The sequence below is a fragment of the Eurypyga helias genome, unplaced genomic scaffold, assembly GCF_000690775.1.
Source record: "Eurypyga helias isolate BGI_N326 unplaced genomic scaffold, ASM69077v1 scaffold14027, whole genome shotgun sequence".
NCBI lineage: Eukaryota > Metazoa > Chordata > Aves > Eurypygiformes > Eurypygidae > Eurypyga > Eurypyga helias.
The window spans coordinates 12,362-30,520 of record NW_010262404.1 but is presented as its reverse complement, the minus strand read 5'-3'; the positions used below and the strand labels follow the sequence as shown (position 1 = coordinate 30,520).

Genomic DNA, 18,159 nt, shown 5'->3' with positions numbered 1-18,159 from the left:
CATGGAGGGTCATATTGACTGCAGTATTTTTTCCCTTTCAAGAAGCCTCTGAACACAAACCCTCTCCTCTGTTTATGTAGCTGTTGAAAGAGCCATAGCTTTGAGTCTTTATTTGGCTTAATTGTGTATCCACTAGGTGTTTTCAGCACTAGTTTTGCAGAAAAGATCTAATCCTGTTTCTTGTGCTGTGTTTTTGTCTTCCACTGTTCATTCATTAGTGTTTTTTATTAATATAGGTCCCAAAGGCAGCAAAGGCTTTCCTGGCATTCCAGGCCAACCTGGGTTACATGGGTCAAAAGGACAGCCAGGGTCTGCAGGAATAATAGGCTTGCAAGGGGAAGCTGGTAAGAGGAAAGTTACTGGAGTTTTTTTGTTGTCTGATTAACATGTACAATATTTTATCAAAAGAGTTGTCTGACCTAGGCCACTTTTCTGCCTGGCACGTTCAGAATGCTGAGAGCTCCATTGTGCTCCTTCCAAATGCAATCTCTGCAAGCAAGTGGTTGCAGCTTGGAAGAAAACAAAAATGTTCAAGATACTTGTTCCCTGCATATAATACTGTATCGCTGCTGGAAGAAGAGGACAACCAACACAGTTTGTTTCTCCAGGGAGCCATCACCATGTGCTTTGTTACAGTTTGGGTTAACTACAAGTGTAGCATAAATGTTGTTTTAAGCCCTGTGGTACTCTGGTAAAAGCAGGCTGGACACAGTGTTTGAACTCATTTTAGCTGTGGGAATTTCTGACGGTTGTTTAAATAAAGAGCAAGAAGCAGAGGTGGTAAGGGAAGATTCCTAAAGCTAGGTTGCTGTGTGTCCATCAGGTTTCTCTGGATATGGCTGAAGAAATCCCTTATTCCTCCACTACATTAAGGGGCGATGTCATCTTTGTGGGGTCACTAATTTCATGACATAACCCCTCAGCAGTGTGACACATTCACGCAGCGGTGTAGTTTGGTGTCTGCTTGGTACAGGGAGGGGGGTACCTTCCAGTCCTCGTACCGAGGCGGACAGTGTCTTCTGCCCCACCGTGCCAGAAGTTGTCTGACAGAGAGGACACAGTAAGAGAGGGGTGATGACTGTAACATCTTTGTAGCTTTTGTGGTTGAGAGTGGTACTGAGATACTGCCTGTCTGTAGTCTGGAATGGGCATCTTCCTCCTTTTTTTGTCCTTTGTGGGTAATCTGCCATCTAGTGAAACCAAGCTTGTAAAGCTGCAACTACCTGCAGCTCCCAGATACTCCTAAAGTATGCTTTTCTTTACAAAAGACTAATAATATGAAAGGGTATTTTAACTGTTTTAAACATTTTCAGCACTTTGTCACCAATTACTGTTTCTAATTCAGTTCTGAAACATTCTGCAACTTTCCAAACAACTTTTTCCTGTGTGGAAATGTTTTATATGCTGATTTTGTTAGGGATGCTATTGGAAGCAGATATTCCGTACTTCTGCTGAGTGACAGTTACTGCTTCCCTCTTTAAGGCTTCCCTGGGCCTCGAGGAGAGCAAGGGTCACAGGGACTTCCAGGACTGGATGGAACAGATGGTTTGCCTGGGAAACTGGGTGCTTCAGGCTTAGCTGGAACGAAAGGAGCTCCTGGAGATGTATTTGGTGCTGAGAGCGGAGCCCTGGGAGAGCGTGGCCGACCTGGACTCCCAGGTGATAAAGGGCTTACAGGTGATCTTGGATTTCCAGGACCGAAAGGTAAGCACTGGTACTGCTTGTATCTGGGAATATCAAAATGCTTCTCTTTCAAAAATCTTTCCTTTTCCAATCTCTTTACGATACGGTGTTAGCAGTCCTCTAAGCTGCTCACAGGTGGCAATTTGTTGCTCTTCTCTTAGAATCTGAGGCAACTCTAAAGCTTTTGTTAAAACTCCCTTTTTAATTGAAAGTGTGAATTTTGTTTTATTTGTTCTGTAACCTCCCACCTCTCTGTTCCCAGGGTTAGACGGAAGACCAGGCCTCCTAGGTATTAAAGGCGAACGGGGTAATCCAGGATATTCGGGTGTCCCTGGACTGCGGGGACCTCCTGGTCCTGGAGGTCCTTTTGGCATTAAGGGAAAACCAGGACCCTTGGGGTCAGTTGGCCTTGCAGGAGCACCAGGTATGTAACGTCTCCAAATGAAGACAAGTATCTGAGCTGAACGCTGCGAGGTTGAGGAAGTGTGGGAGAGATTTGGCATTTGCTAGGAGTAGGCTCCTACCGCTGGTGCCCCAAGGCTGTAAGAAGCACAGCAGAAAGATAGGAGAAAGCATCTTAAATGTCTTGATATTTTTAACATCTCTGCTCTTACATGCTGACTGTATCATTAACTAATCTTCATTTCCCATTTTCATGATTAATTTCTAATGTATGAGGTTGCTTGAAGTGTGACTTTGAGTGAAAAGTTGTTGGCTTTCTCAGAACAAGCACTTGAGTCTTCTCTGTCTTTCTCTCCACTGGGGCAAAGAGAAATTTATTTCCCTTCACTTTAAAGGTGAAAAACCCCACCACTTGGGTACAGCAGTATCTGTCGAGCTGCACTGACTAAAGTGCTTCACGATAACAGGACATGCAAGACTTGAGAACCAAGCAGAGGGACCTGGGAATTGGTAGATAACGGTCTGACATAACTCATCTGCTCTGACATGCAGCATGGCAGTGCTGGAGCACAGCGACAACGGATGAATGGAAGCAGTAACGTCATTTGAGATTAAAATCATAGAGTTTTAATGTTGTTTTTCTTTTGATGTTAACATTGCTTTTGCCTCTCTATTGTTTTACCTTTTCGGACCATATGCCATGTATGACTTTCCTTCAACTGTTTTTAAAACCTCCCATTGCTAGGATGATAAACTCCAACTGATTAAGGTCTTTTTGCAGCTGTAGTCTCTCTGAATCATTGATTTCTTTTGTACCCTTGTTCTTTCTGTTTACATATTTTGTCTGTTTTTTCCTTCACCATGTTTCTATTCCATTTATCATCAACCCTCCATTTCTGATGTCACACTGTTTGGTTATGGGTTCTTCACATAGGCTGTCAAGGTGAGAAAATGCAGTGTAGCATAAAAGCTCATGGACTAACAACCTAGCTTTTAATGCTACAAGAATTGCATTGACTATAGGTGATACCCCTTATTATCACTAATTAAACCAGAAGGTGAAGAACCATTGTAGTGAGAATGCTCAGACAGTAACCAAGCCTGAAGACTATAAGGAAATCCTTAATATGTACAGATTTCAGGTGTGTGTGTTTTCTGTGTCTTAAATAAAGCAGCCATTTCACCTTCTGCTTTAAAAAATACCGGGCTATAGTGTAAAACATTGAAATCCTGAGTGTAACAAAGCTCGATATTGGGTGCTACTGCTGCAAATGCATTTTTCAAAAGAAGAGATTTTTCCTTCTCCTCCTCTCTTTGGATCTGAGCATTCTGTTTTCAATGGTTTGAGCCTTTATTCCAAATTGTAGACCATTACAAAGCTTCAGCTAGAAACATTCTGAAACACGTAGAGGCCTATGGCATTGGTTTTGTGACAGCACAAATCAGAAGCTTGTTCCCTGAGTGAGCAATTTGCTCTTGAGGAGTAACACTTGAACTACCAAAGTGGAAAAGAAGCTTGTAAACACAAGCCTCTCCAGCTGATCCCTGGTTCACCCAGAGGATGGGGTAGGTAACAGAAGCCGGCGTTAATGGTGCTCCCCGTTCTGGTTTGGCTGCCTTGATGATAAAGGTAAGGCTGGTGCACTACAGTTTAGTGTCTGGTAAAGGAGACAAAAATGGATACATCATAAGGGGTTTCACTCTTGCCAGTTGTGTAGTGATGTAGGCAGTAACCCTCTTCTTAGGTATTTTATTATTAGATGACTAATGCTTTTGCAATTCTAAGCTTTATGCCTTCTAGTAGGCTGCATGTGCCATGAGGTCCATTTGTTGCATTAAAAACAATGCTGTGGTTTGGGAAGCTGTTCACAAATGGTCCTAGTGTTTGTGTGACATAATCTATTGAGTTCTTTCTTGTCTTGATTCAGGACTTCCTGGAGTCAAAGGCTTGACTGGGGATGTAGGTCCACAAGGCCCTGCTGGTATGAAAGGCTTCCCGGGTCTAGATGGTGCTCCAGGATCTCCTGGGGAAAGAGGATTCTTAGGGCCACCTGGGCCTTTCGGTCAAGATGGACGTCCAGGTTTCTCTGGGTCAAAAGGTATGTGTTCCACTAGGGTAATCGTCTGAGACAACCGAGCTTACAGAAAAAAAACCCTTATGATACTGATTTTAGGCCCAACTTGTCAGAAGAGAATGAGTTCCCAACTAGTGTTGGAATGCATTTGTTTTGCTACTGAGTTGTGAATTACAAATGATGGGTTTAATTATCAAATGATGGTCATAAGCAGTTCCATCTTAAAAGGCTTGGGCCCTTATGAACAAAGGATCATGTAAATCAAGATAGAAAGAAAACAAAATTCACGAAATGGGGAACAGTGAATGAAATTTGTAAAAGGGAGAGAATGAAGCACAAGCCACATGGGAAGTAAAAATTTGCAGTCTGTATGGTCATTAAGCACTGATATAATAATTGGTTACTTGGACAAGTCTGTGTTATTTTAGGCAGAGAGAAATAGATCTATGGAACTTCTCGTTGCTCTGTTGAAAATCGATTGGGTTTTGTTCTCCAGTGGAAGCAGGACCAGGCTCTCAAAGGTGAACTGAGAAGTGTTGCTGTGAAGTACCATGAGCGGAGACCCATGAGACAAGTGGCCAGACTGTGCTTGTGCCATGAAGTGTTACTCCCCAGAGCTGGGTGGTTGGCCAGACGCACACTCCCTCTGCCTGCCAGCTAGGTGGGAACATGGTGTACCAGAAGAGACTCATTTTCCCTTCCTATTTCTCAACTTTTCTATACAGGTGAAAAAGGGTCTTCTGGCCTGCTGGGTTTCCCTGGCATGCCAGGCCTGCCTGGTGTCCCTGGGGTGCATGGCTTCAAAGGAAATCCTGGCACAGCTGGAGGGAGAGGGAACCCTGGAGTTGTGGGAGTCCAAGGTCAAAAAGGTGAGAAACAGATGAAAGGCTTTTGCTGGCTGTGCAGCAGAGGGACTTAGGAGGCCCTTCTGAGCTGTCTGCATATTTGATGTTTTCTTCTAAATACGGTGTTCTTTTTTTCCTTGTGAAATACTTTGGCCTGGTTGCCAAAGATGCTGAGCACTTACTGATGGATTTGCATCAGGAGATGTGGAAGTTCTGTTTTTGTCTGCCAGCTTCTAGTGTTATACCCTTTCTCTGTTACATCATTTTACAAGATTTCCTGACTTCCTATTTCTTCAGGTGACAGAGGTGATGTAGGTCCACCTGGTCTTCCTGTTCTTGGACTTCCAGAACAGGCCCTGCAATTCAAAGGAGACAAAGGAGATCCTGGATTAGCTGGACTTGGAGGATTCCCTGGACCTAGAGGTATTTCACAACCTTGTAGTTAGTTGCCAGTACCAGTTGTTCAGTAACTGTGCTTATTCTCAGCAGAGTATGGTCTGTCCTTTTGACAGCGCCCGCAGTATTACTATTTTCAGTTCTGCCATTCACGTTCTAGCACAGTTTGCATATGGCAATTCTGAATTTCGAGAAAATACTTTTCCTTGAAGCTCTGTTCTGCAGAGCTAATGCTACCCCTCTTCCTCTTCAAGGGGAGCTTTGTGTAACAGGTCAGTTGGCCCAAATGAGCTTGAATGTCTGTATTATGAAACTAAATGACATTCTGTTGTATAACCCAGGTGATAAAGGAATCCCAGGAAGCCGTGGAAAGCCTGGTCTCCCTGGTCCAATTGGGTCAGCAAGCAAAGAGAGAGGTCTTCACGGTGACCCAGGCTTCCCTGGTCCACCTGGACAGCCTGGGCTGTCAGGACCGAAGGGTACACCTGGTATCATTGGATTTCCCTTCAGGAGAGAGGGTAAATACCTTCTTAAGCATCTTCACCTTCTCTAAGTGCTCTTAGGAAAATCCTATGTTCTAACTGGTACTTCTGTAGCAAAGCAGCAGAACCTGGCAGGATTTTTCCTTACAAAACTTCCAGATTGCTTGGCTCATACTGTTGAATGACACTTTGGATCGTATTTTTTCCTACATCTTTGCGGTCTGTTATCCCACATAACCCGAACATGGAACAGCAAGAATAAAAAGCAAAGGCTAATTTTGGTGGTGGTTTTTTTTTCAGGGGTCAGATGGTATCACAGGAACACTTGGATTCCCAGGACCTATTGGCATCCCTGGTCCAAAGGGTAAGAAATCTTTTGTGGTGTGCATGGTCTTCCAGTACACACAGTCCTAACATTCATGACTACAATGAACAAATAGTGTTCTAGAAGTGTCTGTTGCTCTCCAGTGACTGGCTCCAAAGCACATGACCCATGTAAAGAGCTTGATTCAGATGAGAGCGGTCTCACACCAGGTACCTACATACTTCATGGTCCTTTGAACGTTTGGCCACAGCACGGTGTGAAGCATGTTGGATGGTACGAGAGGCACGCGTCTCTCTCATCTCCTTGTGTCAAAAGTATTCAGGGCAGGATGTTGTGGAATTACCCATAAACGTTTCTCTTATGCATTTGCTTGAGTAAATTTACATCTCTTGCTGTTTATAAGCATTTTCAAGCTCTGGTACATCACTAACTAATGTCTTTGTTTGCTCCATGGATTTGAGGTATAGGCAAGGTTTGTGTTCATGAACAAGGCTGTTGAGCAGCCCTGAAAACTGCTCCCCACAGTCAATTTGGGAATGGCCTTCACACCTTGTCTTTCTTTTCCAGGTGACCATCATTCCTGGCATTGCTGGAGCAAAAGGAGAGCGAGGAGACCCAGGGTTCCCAGGTAAAGTAGCCCTTGACTGCTCACATCAAGAATGCAAAATTCTAGAGATTAAACAGTATTTTTGTAATCTATAAACTTACTTTAGTCCTCACCTGGCAGTGAGACTTGAGGAGACTGGAATCCAGGTGGGGCACAAATCTGGATGATAAATTTACATGTCCAAGAAGAGCCCAATTCTAATGCTGGGTCCCATTTCACTTCTTGAAGAGGAACTTGTGGACTTGCACTGGTATTTGGCATCCAGGGAGTCCAGTCCAGGGCCCAGACGCTGGCTGAGCAGACACAAGTGCTGCAGCCTCAACAGCGAATCGCAGAATGATTCTGGTTTGAGCGGGAAGGGACCTTAAAGACCATCCAGTTCCAACCCCTCTGCCATGAGCAGGGACACCTTCCACTAGACCAGGTTGCTCAAAGCCCCGTCCAGCCTGGCCTTGAACACTTACTTACAGGGAAAGGGGCATCCACAACTTCTCTAACGTGTTTCTCATTCCCTTCATGCTTTCCTCCCATTTGGCTTGTGCTCTAGCACACTGTCTGGTTTTATCCTTGCAGGAGAGAGAGGGAGAGAAGGACTGAAGGGTGAACCAGGCTACCCAGGAAACACTGGGGTGAATGGACTCAAAGGAGGCCCAGGAGATCTTGGCCAAGAAGGACCAGCAGGTACTGGACTGGGCGTCTAAGTTCTGCAGTTTGTGGTGTGGCTGTGCAACAGCTTCATCATCTTGTTTCCTTAGCCCTGGCTGACCTGTCTCAGCTGAGGCTTAAACAAGAATGTTGACAAGAAGATGGAAATTCTCTTTGACACTAGTCACCTTGTCCTGCCCTGACCAATCCTGTGGGTCAACCCTGGGGTGGATCCTGTGCAATGGAAACCTAAAGGTTTTCCTTTAACAAATAGGGAAGATCTCAGTTAGATACAAGCAGTAGCAGCTTCTTTGCAGCTGCCTATGGGCAAGGATGCTCTGAAACCTTCCACTGCAATGCCTCTGTCTGTTCTCTCTCTAGAGCCAAACCTACCCAGGAGGATGGCTACAAGTCATGGTGTAACTAGCAGATAGATTCTCAAATTGTTGTCAAGGTTAAGGATGGGAGAACAGTGAAAGTTGTTATTGGAATATTTTATTTGAAAAACAATTTAATTAGTTACTCAGTATGTGAACTGTTCCTGTGTGTCACTTGGCGGATGATGAAGAATGGCATTGCTGTGATTTAAAAAAGAAAAAAGCTATCAGATAAATAGTCTGATAGTGCTATGCCAGTAGTGGTAGTGAGAAGAGATTTGGATCTGGTTTTGTGTTGTCTAAATTGCAGTTTATTCACCCATCTTGTGGGTTAAGTAGAGCTGTAAGAAGCTGTTAGATGGGGCTGTGAGCTGTTCCATCCTGGATGTGTAGCACAGCAACATTCTTCTGCTTGTTTTTAGGAATCCCTGGAAGTGCTGGGCTGAGAGGAATCCCTGGGCCACCAGGACCTCCAGGGCAGCCAGGACCCGTTGGATTCCCTGGAGCTCATGGAACAGCAGGACCTAAAGGTATATCTGGAGCCTGCACACAGGGGGAGAAATTGGGTCAGAAAACCAGCGTTGTGGCCAAGTGTGTATCACAGCAGGCAGGCAGCACTCATGTGTGGGCCAGCTGAGCGTGGGAAACTAGCTCATTTCTTGGCAGTGTTAGTGCAGGCACCAGCTGCTACAAATGAGCAGAGGAGTGTTTGGAAAGGGAGAGGCTCTCACTTGATTTGGATCACTGGTGGGTGTTTGCTGAGGGGAAAGCTGGTGGGAGCAGTGGGAAGAGTTTGCACAAAGGGGGCCAGTGTGAAGGAAGGCTTCACGTACTGTTCCCTTGTGTGTCAGGTTTCTCATACATGTTGTAGTCTCCATGAAACAACTTAAGCATTTCCACCTAACTAGATTGTTTGCTTATTTGCTCACTTATGTGTTTGCTATGTCTCTTCAGGGTTTCAAGGATTTCCAGGTTTAAATGGTCTGAATGGCTTGCCGGGCACAAAAGGCTCTCCTGGAACACCAGGTAAAGGAAATGTGCAGGAGCAGTGTCATAGCTGGGGAAATGCATACTCTAGGCCATCATGAGAGCAGTGATACCCACAGAATTCCCTTGTTCCACCCAGTTCTGGATTTAATTATAACCTGAAGAAAAACGTCAGGATACTGAATGTGCATGAACAAATTCTTCTTTAATACCAGTAAGAATGGGATGGAGGCTGGGGAGCGAAGCGGCGTTTCTGGTGACGGCTCTCTTTGAATTCCTGAAGGACTATGTCACTGCTGGAAAGTCAATGGAATAAAATCATAAAACTCTTCCATTTCTAATGGATGCTTGATTTTAGCAGGGCAGCATCACACGCTTGCTTTGAGTCCGGCGTAGCGATGGCGTACTTCCTTACTGCTTTCCGCAGCCCTCCGTTACATGCAGCTCAAGAAAGGCATCAGTAAAATCAGAAGCTAATTCCTTTGATTAGATTCTGGATTCTGCTTTTGGGAAGCTTCTGCTGGATTTTTTTTCATATCTTTAACTGTATGAAATAGAATGTGGAGTGCTGTATTCACATCCTGGTGCAAGAGCTTGTGGGAAGACCAGAACAGTCATATGCTCCTCTCTCGGCATCTTGCAGATTGTTTAAATTCACTCTGCATGACCAGAATAGCACATGAGGCACCAGATCTCTTTCTGTTGCACTACTGCAAACAGTAGAGAGACCAGTAAATAGCTAATTTTTTTTGTTGCAACTCAGTTTGTGCAAGAATTTAACTGTTATTAGGCAATTTGAATAGGCTGTCTTATCTTTGTTAACCATGTTTAATTAGGTCTGAGTGAAGCTGGACTGAAAGGCCCTGCAGGTCTCCCAGGCCCGAAGGGTGAAGAAGGTTCTCCAGGCTTGGGTAGAGGAGCTCTAGGATTCCCTGGACCGAAAGGCTCATCAGGAGACACGGGTAAATAGGGATGTTGTGGAAGCCCAGCAGGATGTATTGCAGCTCAGGTTCATGGGTTGCAGGGTCAGCAGAATTACCAAGGAGAACTACTAAAGCCACAGAGGTGGCTTTTGGATTTTTTGGTAAACATTAAATCCGTGATGTGGCTATATATGTGAGAAACATAGTTCTCACAGTGCCTGTACCTTTCCTGAAAAGCAAAATATAGTAGTTTTTCTCCTCATGTAGCGAGATGTCTCTTTGCTCTCCTCAGTATGAATGCTACTCAGACATTACTTGTGTCCATGCCTGTGAAGGTCACTGAAGAGCTCTGGGTACACTCTCTCACTTTGTGTTTCCTATTCTAGGTCCCCCTGGTCCTGTGGGACTGCCTGGCTTGCCAGGAACACCTGGAGCTTCCCTTCCTTCTGATATACGTGGGAGACCTGGTGATGCTGGCCATCCAGGCACTGATGGGAGTTCAGGTATGAAGAGAGGCCTCATGGAGAGTGGGAGGCTGAGACTCCAGGCCTTGCCGTGGCCAAGGATTTGAAGCCACTGCTCTCATTCTCCTAGGGAATGTCTGAGTCAACAGGCTACCTACCAGATGGGGCAAGGGCTATGCTCAGGCCCAGAATTTGAAGCCAAATTACTGTGGTTAAAAGGATTTAAAAGTTTATGAGACCTAAGTGGATATAAGTGGGTGGAGTCTGGTTCTTTTCCTTTGAGAGGAGGGCACCCCTGGAAATACAGACACCCAAACAGTGACTGTCCTCTAGAAACATGCGCTGGGGTCAGCCCCAGCATTTACTTCACCTCTCCTAATTACCCCTGTTGTCTCTAGGTACTCCAGGCCCTCCGGGACCACGAGGGCCCCCTGGCCCCGCTTCTGACCAAGGTGACACAGGCAATCCAGGTTTCCCTGGTGTTCTTGGCTTGAGAGGCATTAAAGGTGATGTGGGACCCACTGGTCCAGTTGGACTCCCTGGAGCATCTGGATTCAAAGGTAACCTTGCACTGAAGGGGTCTGGGTGTGCTTTGGCAGCTGTCACCTTGAGAGTGTGAATGGCTAGCGTGTGGCTAGAGTGACTGCTTTGAAACGAAACCTCATTCAGGTGCAAGCACAGCTGAGTTTGTTGTCTAAGTCTGCCTTTTTGGCCCATACAGGTTTTACCTACTGGCTCCAAAAGCAGCAGAGTGAGGCCAGCTCCAGGGACTCTTCAGTGTGTCCCTCGTGGTCTCTTTTTACTCCTCTTTTCCTGAGTAGCTGACATCCACATGCAGCAGTGCTGTGCTTGTCGACTCGTTCCCCACTTGCAGATGCTGTCTAGGCAGACAGGAGGTGCCGTTTCATCCCACGTCACGCACGCTGAGAGGTGTAGTGTGGTGGATTCAGCTCTCCGCAAGCGGCTAAGAGGATTGTAGGATTTGAGAGATCTTGTTCTGGGCTGTGGCAGGGAGCAGGTTGCTCTCTCTTTGGTCTCTGCCAAAGGAGACTAGACGGCAGCTGCAAACAAGAACTCTAGTAGCAAGGTTGCAAAGAAATGCCCAGCTCACAAGCCAGGAAAGGATGGAGAACCGTTTCCAGATGAAGAACCTGTATCCTGTCTTTGTAGGCTGGCAGATGCCCATCCTTCTGTGCTGAGGATAGAGATGGGTTCCAAATAGAAAAGATGGATAGTCCCTGAACACTTTCCCTGGGCTACGCAAGGGGAAGAAAACTGTCAATGGAGTCTAATTTTGTAGCAGTGGCAATTCTCATCTTGAGCCTCTGCAGCCACTCTGGACATCAGAATGGGCACAGAATTCCCTAAGGGTTGTGCTTCCCTCCGTCTCAGAGCTGAACTGCTGTTGCCATTGCTGCCACCGGTGTGTTCCTCAGTGCCCAGCTGTGGATCAGAGCCAGGACGCAGTGCTTAGTCCCTGAGGTCTTTTCCTGTGTATCTCTGCAGGTGTAAGAGGGGAGCCTGGCCTTATGGGGATGCCGGGGAAAGATGGGCCTCCGGGGGATCCTGGTTACCCTGGGCTGAAAGGTGAAATGGGCCGTCGAGGTGAGTGCTGGAGGACTTGAGAAGCTGTACTGTATTGCACAGGGTTTGGGCTGGGGAATATTTCAGAGCTCCCTTAATGGGCTTATCTGGGGGACTCGAGTTCCATAGAGATTGGAAGAAATTAGAAAGAGCTCGATATACCACTTTGTACAAAGAGACCCAGTGCTGATCCACTACAGCAGTCTGCATTTAGCACACTTCTCCTTTGTGCCAGTATTACCATCAAAGCCGTGAGCTCTTTGTGGGGTACTTACACTGCCCTTTGCACTGTGTGCAGGTCTCCCTGGCCGACAAGGGGCTCCGGGTATAACCCCACAGCCAGAAGAAATCACAGCCCCTGCAGGCCTACCCGGTCTGCCAGGAATTGACGGTGTCCCTGGCTTTGATGGAGATCCTGGATTCCAGGGCCCAGCTGGAAAACCAGGTAAAACGTACGCTCAGATCACAGGAAAGCTGGCCTTCTGGGAGAACAACACTACTTCCTCAAAGGCATTAGGAGGGTTTACAGGTTTTTCTAATGAAGGACATAATTCCAGTAAAATGCATACAAATATCATGCTTTATTATTCTTAGAATGCATTTGATAAAATCTGTTCATGCACTTTTATAGTGCTTTTTAATTAGGTTTCCAGAATTAGGCACAGCAGCCTGTGATGCAGCTATTTACGATACCAGCTTTGGTAGTAGCAGGTGGAGCGGTCGTGAAAATGATCTACCACTGAGAATTATTTGAATTGTCAGTGAAATACTGTAACTGGAGGAGCGCTGGGAACTTGAGCCTGCACCACTGTGGTTCATATTGTTTGGCAAAGCAACTTTGGTGGCTCCTGCAACAGCAAGTTCTCCTAGGCCAAGCAAGTCCCCATGATTCCTTACTTAGCCCTGCCTTTTAGCTGATTTTTAAATGTTAGTATTCTCTTTTATTCCCTGTTTCCCTGTCGTGTTTCCTTGCAGTAATATTAACCTTGCCCACTACTGATCACATGGGAGGTACCTACCTCTGTGCCATTGCATAACGCCTTCTGTTTCTCTGTACTACTTTGTTATGTTTTAACATGTACCATCCTGAACACTGATTTAATCCAATCCAGACCTTTCTGGTTTGGGGTCAGGACAGTCCTGAATGGATTCTAAAGGTCCATAGGCAGGCATCTCCTCTAACATCCCACCGAACTCTAATCCTTTTTATTCTGAGCATCCCTCACCGCCCTGAGACTTTTTAAAGATTTGCCAGTCAGCTGCTTACCATCAAATATCGTGGGGAGGAGAGGAAAGGTGAATTTAGTTCAAGTCATGGATTCTGATTTTGCATAATATTTAGGCTGAACATCAAGGCCAATTTTCTGGTTTGAAAAAAGGGTGAAATCAAGGAAAAGAAGTGACTTCAAGTCTTAAGCAAAACTTCAGCAATGTTGCTCGATTTTCTTCCACTTAGGAGAGCTGGGCCATGGTACCAGAGGATTCTTGCTTTCACAGTGGCGGGGATCTTGCGAGACAGATCACAAGAGTTCATAGACACCCACAGCCATCAAATTGAAACCTGAGCCTTGGCTACCCTGCAGCTTCAGACTAAAATCAGTAGCTCATCCCAGGTCCCAGGGCTGCGCTGTCAGCCTTGTCTAACGTTCAGCTGCACCTCTTGATCCTTTAGCAGACAATCGGATCGTGCGGAATCCCTGCGGGGAGTTCGTTGTTTGTAACCACAGCTGCTGGGGACTGAGCTCTCAGCACGGCTGCTGGTAACGTATTTCTCCACTGGACCATGACAGCAGGAGCGAAGGCATTGGTACGAGGAGATAGTGATAGTAGTAATTTTATTTCATTTCAGGTGCAAAAGGTCTGCCAGGAAGATCTGGTTTGAAAGGACGTGATGGTTTACCTGGATCACCTGGCATAGCTGGGGATCCAGGTCCTTCGGGTGCCCCAGGACCACAAGGATTTGAAGGTAATTTTATGATTTGGGGAGCACAGATCCGAAAGAAGCAGGGAGTAGAATCCTGTTTGCCTACAGGTTCTGCAGAGACCCTCCCCAACACCCAGTTACCTTAAGGATGTTCACGATTTTGTGTCTTGTGTCTGCCATGAAGTACATTTCATCTTCAGTGGGGAAGATGATGTCCCATGTCGTTGTCTGACACTGCTGGTGTTCCTCTGGGTGCAGTTCTGAACTTCTTTGGGTTTTAATGTTTTGTGGATGTGGGAGTCACCTGGAAGATCTAAAAGAGCAAAATGGTGTTCACAGAGAACACAGCTGTGAGGGTCAAAGGAATGTCATCATGAAGAGCACTACAGCAAAAATGAATTTATTAGGGTTTGGTGGGTGCTTTAAGATCCTCAGAATCGCTGTGCTGTGAGAGACGTGCTAACACATCGGCACCAGAGTTGTGGGGCACAGAACATTAAATGGGGTAGGAACTGGGTGGGTGCTGCTGTGAAATGACTGCTTCTGGAACTGGTCGGTCTCGGTGTTCACTCATGTAACATCCATCAAAATTTGGACTCCTCATTGTACCCCTCTGCCAGCAATGCCAAAATCAGGTGCAAAGCCAGCTGATGCCCACACTGCCTGTCAGCAATAGTGACTCCTCTTCTGTCTTCTAGGTGCTGCTGGAAAGCCGGGCTCGCTTGGTTTGCCGGGAATGCCTGGTCGGAGTGTGGGCGTTGGATACACTTTAGTGAAGCACAGTCAGTCAGACCAAATCCCACCTTGTCCCATAGGAATGAACAAGCTGTGGGACGGCTACAGCTTATTGTACGTGGAGGGGCAGGAAAAGTCACACAACCAGGATCTTGGTGAGTTGACAGAATCCTCTCGGGCATAAACAACGTAAGCCAAACCCCCGCTGCAAATGAGCACTCTTCAGTGGCACCGGGGGGGCTGTAGCAGAGGTGGTAGGAGTCTGCTTGGCCAGAATCGGTGCTGGGAGCAGTGTCACTTGTGCCATCCTCCGTCACTCAGATCTGGCGTGTACGAGTTGGAGCATTTGGGAGATGCTTGATGGAACCACTTCTCCCCTTTTTCCAGGTTTTGCTGGCTCGTGTTTGCCTCGCTTCAGCACCATGCCTTTTATTTACTGCAACATCAATGAAGTGTGCTACTACGCCAGCCGAAACGACAAGTCCTACTGGCTCTCCACCACTGCTCCTATCCCCATGATGCCGGTGGACAGTGTCCAGATCCCGCAGTACATCAGTCGCTGCTCAGTTTGTGAAGCACCGTCCCAGGCTGTGGCTGTGCACAGCCAGGACATCACCATCCCACAGTGTCCCCTTGGCTGGCGCAGCCTGTGGATAGGATACTCCTTCCTTATGGTAAGGATACTATTGCTCACGTGAAGGCAGCTTTAAACGTGCCTTGACCTCCTCTTTGATTAGGTGGCACTATGCTGTGAGCTGCTTACAGGAAACTAGAGCCCTGTGGCTTCTTGCCCTGGTGCATTTATTCTTTGTCAGCTGGCCTGCTGTAGCCTTGCTGAGGTTGCCCCCGTTTGGCTGCCCTCCCCACCTGCACTGCTCCAGGTCATAGAACCATAGAATGGTTTGGGTTGGAAGGGACCTTAAAGCCTACCCAGTGCCACCCCCTGCCATGGGCAGGGACACCTTCCACTAGACCAGGTTGCTCCAAGCCTCATCCAGCCTGGCCTTGGACACTCCCAGGGATGGGGCATCATCATCACATCAGTTCAGCAGTAACATCGATGCAGCTGTTCTGTATTGCCACAGACACTTTGTTCTTCAAACCTTTACATGTGGAAATGCTAATTAAGCTACAGCATTAATCCCCTCTCTCGGTGGAAGGAGTAGAACATCTTCCATTGCACGCTCCGAGAAGCTCGTTAGTGTAAGACCGTTAGAAAGGTGTGAAGTCAGCGTTATTATTTCCAAATTTCCCCAGCTTGTGAAAAGCAGCTTTTCCGTTACACCGGCCTGTGCATTCAGCCCAAGTACATTCCGCTGCTCCTTCACCTCTAGCCCTGGCCCGAGAGACAGACATAGCCACGGTGTAATTGCGGTTGCCTGTGTTACTCCTTTTAACAATGGAAGTGGAGGATTCCCCTGTTTTGCCCCCATTCTGTCCCTCTGAACTCATTCAAACTCTCTATTTCAGCATACTGCGGCCGGTGCGGAAGGTGGAGGACAGTCCCTGGTCTCCCCTGGTTCTTGCCTGGAGGATTTCCGTGCTACTCCCTTCATTGAGTGCAACGGCGCCCGGGGAACGTGCCACTACTTTGCAAACAAGTACAGCTTCTGGCTGACGACGGTTGAACAGTCGCAGCAGTTTGTCGGTGCTCCTCCCTCAGAAACCCTGAAAGCGGGACAGCTTCGGACGAGGGTCAGCCGCTGCCAGGTCTGCATGAAGAACTTGTAGTACGGTGACGCCCGCAGCCTTTGGTACCCAAGACACCCCCGATGCGAAGAAGGGTAAATCCATAAACCTGTTTTGTGTGTGGTTGATGGGTGAATCAACGGCCAGAATTCTACAAAAATCGAGTGTCGAGTCCAGGAGTTTGGCTGCACACGGGAGGAAAAGACCAGTGCTCTGAAGCCTCTGTTTTTTATGGAACATGGTGCTATGCTTTTCCTTCAGTGGGGTTTTTCCCCTCATTATGGCTACCTCAGAAAGTCTCTACGAGTTCCTTATTCAGCCCAACGAGTAACTGCTGTCTCACATTCCACCACTCCTCTGTCCAAGGCACATGCCAGTCACCAACAAGGGATTCTCAAACCTTACGCTTCCTGAGTGTCTCTGCCAACAGTACTGTAGCGTACAGGAACGCAGCCCCGTTCCCCGGCGGAACACAGGGCTGGCGACACTTCGCTGGTGTGACCCGGACACACCCCACTTTCGCGGCTGGTAACTGACTGACGTAGGATGACTCCAGCATCCGTGTGTTGGGCTTGGCTTATTAACCAGACGGGACGTTGTTCCTCCAGTGACAATTCCAATCTACACTCTCATCCACGGATGACTTCAAGGAGCTACCCTGGTAAAAAATGCAAGTTTTGATGTGAAGATGAATCCAAAACACCTCCAGCATTTTTCATAGCTTTCTACTCAAAAGTATTCCAGGAAGAATGTCTCCTCCAAGGTCTGGGCTTCTCTTGTTGCGGTCAGACGTGCAGCCTCCAGGCAGGTTCCATTACTCCCAACGTGACTTTCCTTTCTGAGGTAGCCTTGGCACGCTTGTTTTGTTAGGCAGGCTGGGTGTACTTAGCAGCAGAGGCTTGGGTAGCGTGCAAGCTGTGCAAACACAGAAGCTAGCCGTTACGGGATCTATTTCTGACTCCTACAGTCAGGATGTGTTGTGTGCTTCCTCCTCTGGGCTTTATTTCTGTTAGGTTAAAGAACTGTATTTCTAGCGTTCGCACTGTCAAGTAGTCACACGTTCCTTCAGGGCGTAATTAAAGAGAAGTGCCGCTCGTTGTATTATCCTTGTCTATTTTGAGGGAAAGCTGTGGAAAAGGTGTGCTGATGTATCGGTAATGAACTCATTTGGTTGGGCTGAAGTTGTTGGTACTGACCTCTCGTCTGAAGTCCTGGTAGAGTGATGCTGCAGGACACCTGAAAGAAGGGGCCGAGCAAATACACGGTCGCCTTGGCTTAAAGATCTTTAAGACAAAATCGTTGAGGAAATGACTAATGCAAGGCCGAGACGTTATGAAAGTAGCGTTTCCTTGCTAGGTTCTAGGGCTCTGGCTCTGTCCAGCAAAGCAAGAGCACCGTTACTTTTCAGCAGGTAACAATTTTACCTTTAGTGGTTATTTCCAGGCATAATGTATTACACAGAGATCCTCCATCGGGATCAGCGCGCTCGGCGTGTTCTGGGGTTGAACCGCACTGGCGAGGAGCAGGCAGATTGCAAAGACAATGTAGTCATTAACTTACTCCCAGCTGTGAGAGAGTAGCAACTGCTCCAGATGTATTCCCCAAGTATCTTCAGGGCATGGTAGCGCTCCCTTCGTGCCGAATATCCCATCTGCTTAGCTGTCCTGGCACGGCCGGATCACACTGCGTTTACATCCTGGGTTACGCGGGCGCTGCTCTGAAGCTGCGTGCGCGCAGCCACGCTCGCTGCTTCGGTGATTTGTGCGTGGGACTGGTGAACTGCAAGGAATTTTTTGGCCGTCGGGCTCCCATGGTGCTATGAACAGGGGTGTCAGTTGGGCGCCGTGACTGCGGGGACTTGGTTTTGAACATGGACACGTGCAAATCTAAGTAGTCATTTTTGCCAGGGCCTCATCCCTTTGAGGCTCCACCGTCTTTAGGGAACCCTGATAACCTGCCTCTGCGGCTCTCAGTGCCCAAACGCCCACCAGCCCGGCCTTTCCCCACGCCGCTTAC

At 47.3% G+C, this 18,159-nt stretch overlaps 1 protein-coding gene across 1 annotated transcript in view; it reads left to right on the top strand.

The window, feature by feature from the left end:
• LOC104512657 (collagen alpha-6(IV) chain-like) overlaps positions 1-16,185 on the top strand; it is a gene marked incomplete at its 5' end in the record, with an annotated part of 35,566 nt that extends 19,381 nt beyond the window's left edge. Inside the window, 23 exon segments of the mRNA XM_010155717.1 lie at positions 237-344; positions 1,483-1,704; positions 1,946-2,107; positions 3,020-3,028; positions 4,014-4,184; positions 4,886-5,029; positions 5,303-5,428; positions 5,743-5,905; positions 5,907-5,919; positions 6,184-6,261; positions 6,776-6,836; positions 7,389-7,496; positions 8,260-8,367; positions 8,792-8,863; positions 9,661-9,786; positions 10,134-10,250; positions 10,610-10,771; positions 11,718-11,816; positions 12,094-12,240; positions 13,645-13,761; positions 14,418-14,609; positions 14,842-15,128; positions 15,925-16,185. Coding sequence (XP_010154019.1) covers positions 237-344; positions 1,483-1,704; positions 1,946-2,107; positions 3,020-3,028; positions 4,014-4,184; positions 4,886-5,029; positions 5,303-5,428; positions 5,743-5,905; positions 5,907-5,919; positions 6,184-6,261; positions 6,776-6,836; positions 7,389-7,496; positions 8,260-8,367; positions 8,792-8,863; positions 9,661-9,786; positions 10,134-10,250; positions 10,610-10,771; positions 11,718-11,816; positions 12,094-12,240; positions 13,645-13,761; positions 14,418-14,609; positions 14,842-15,128; positions 15,925-16,185 — 3,053 coding nt within the window.
• Between the last annotated feature and the right edge of the window lie 1,974 nt (positions 16,186-18,159).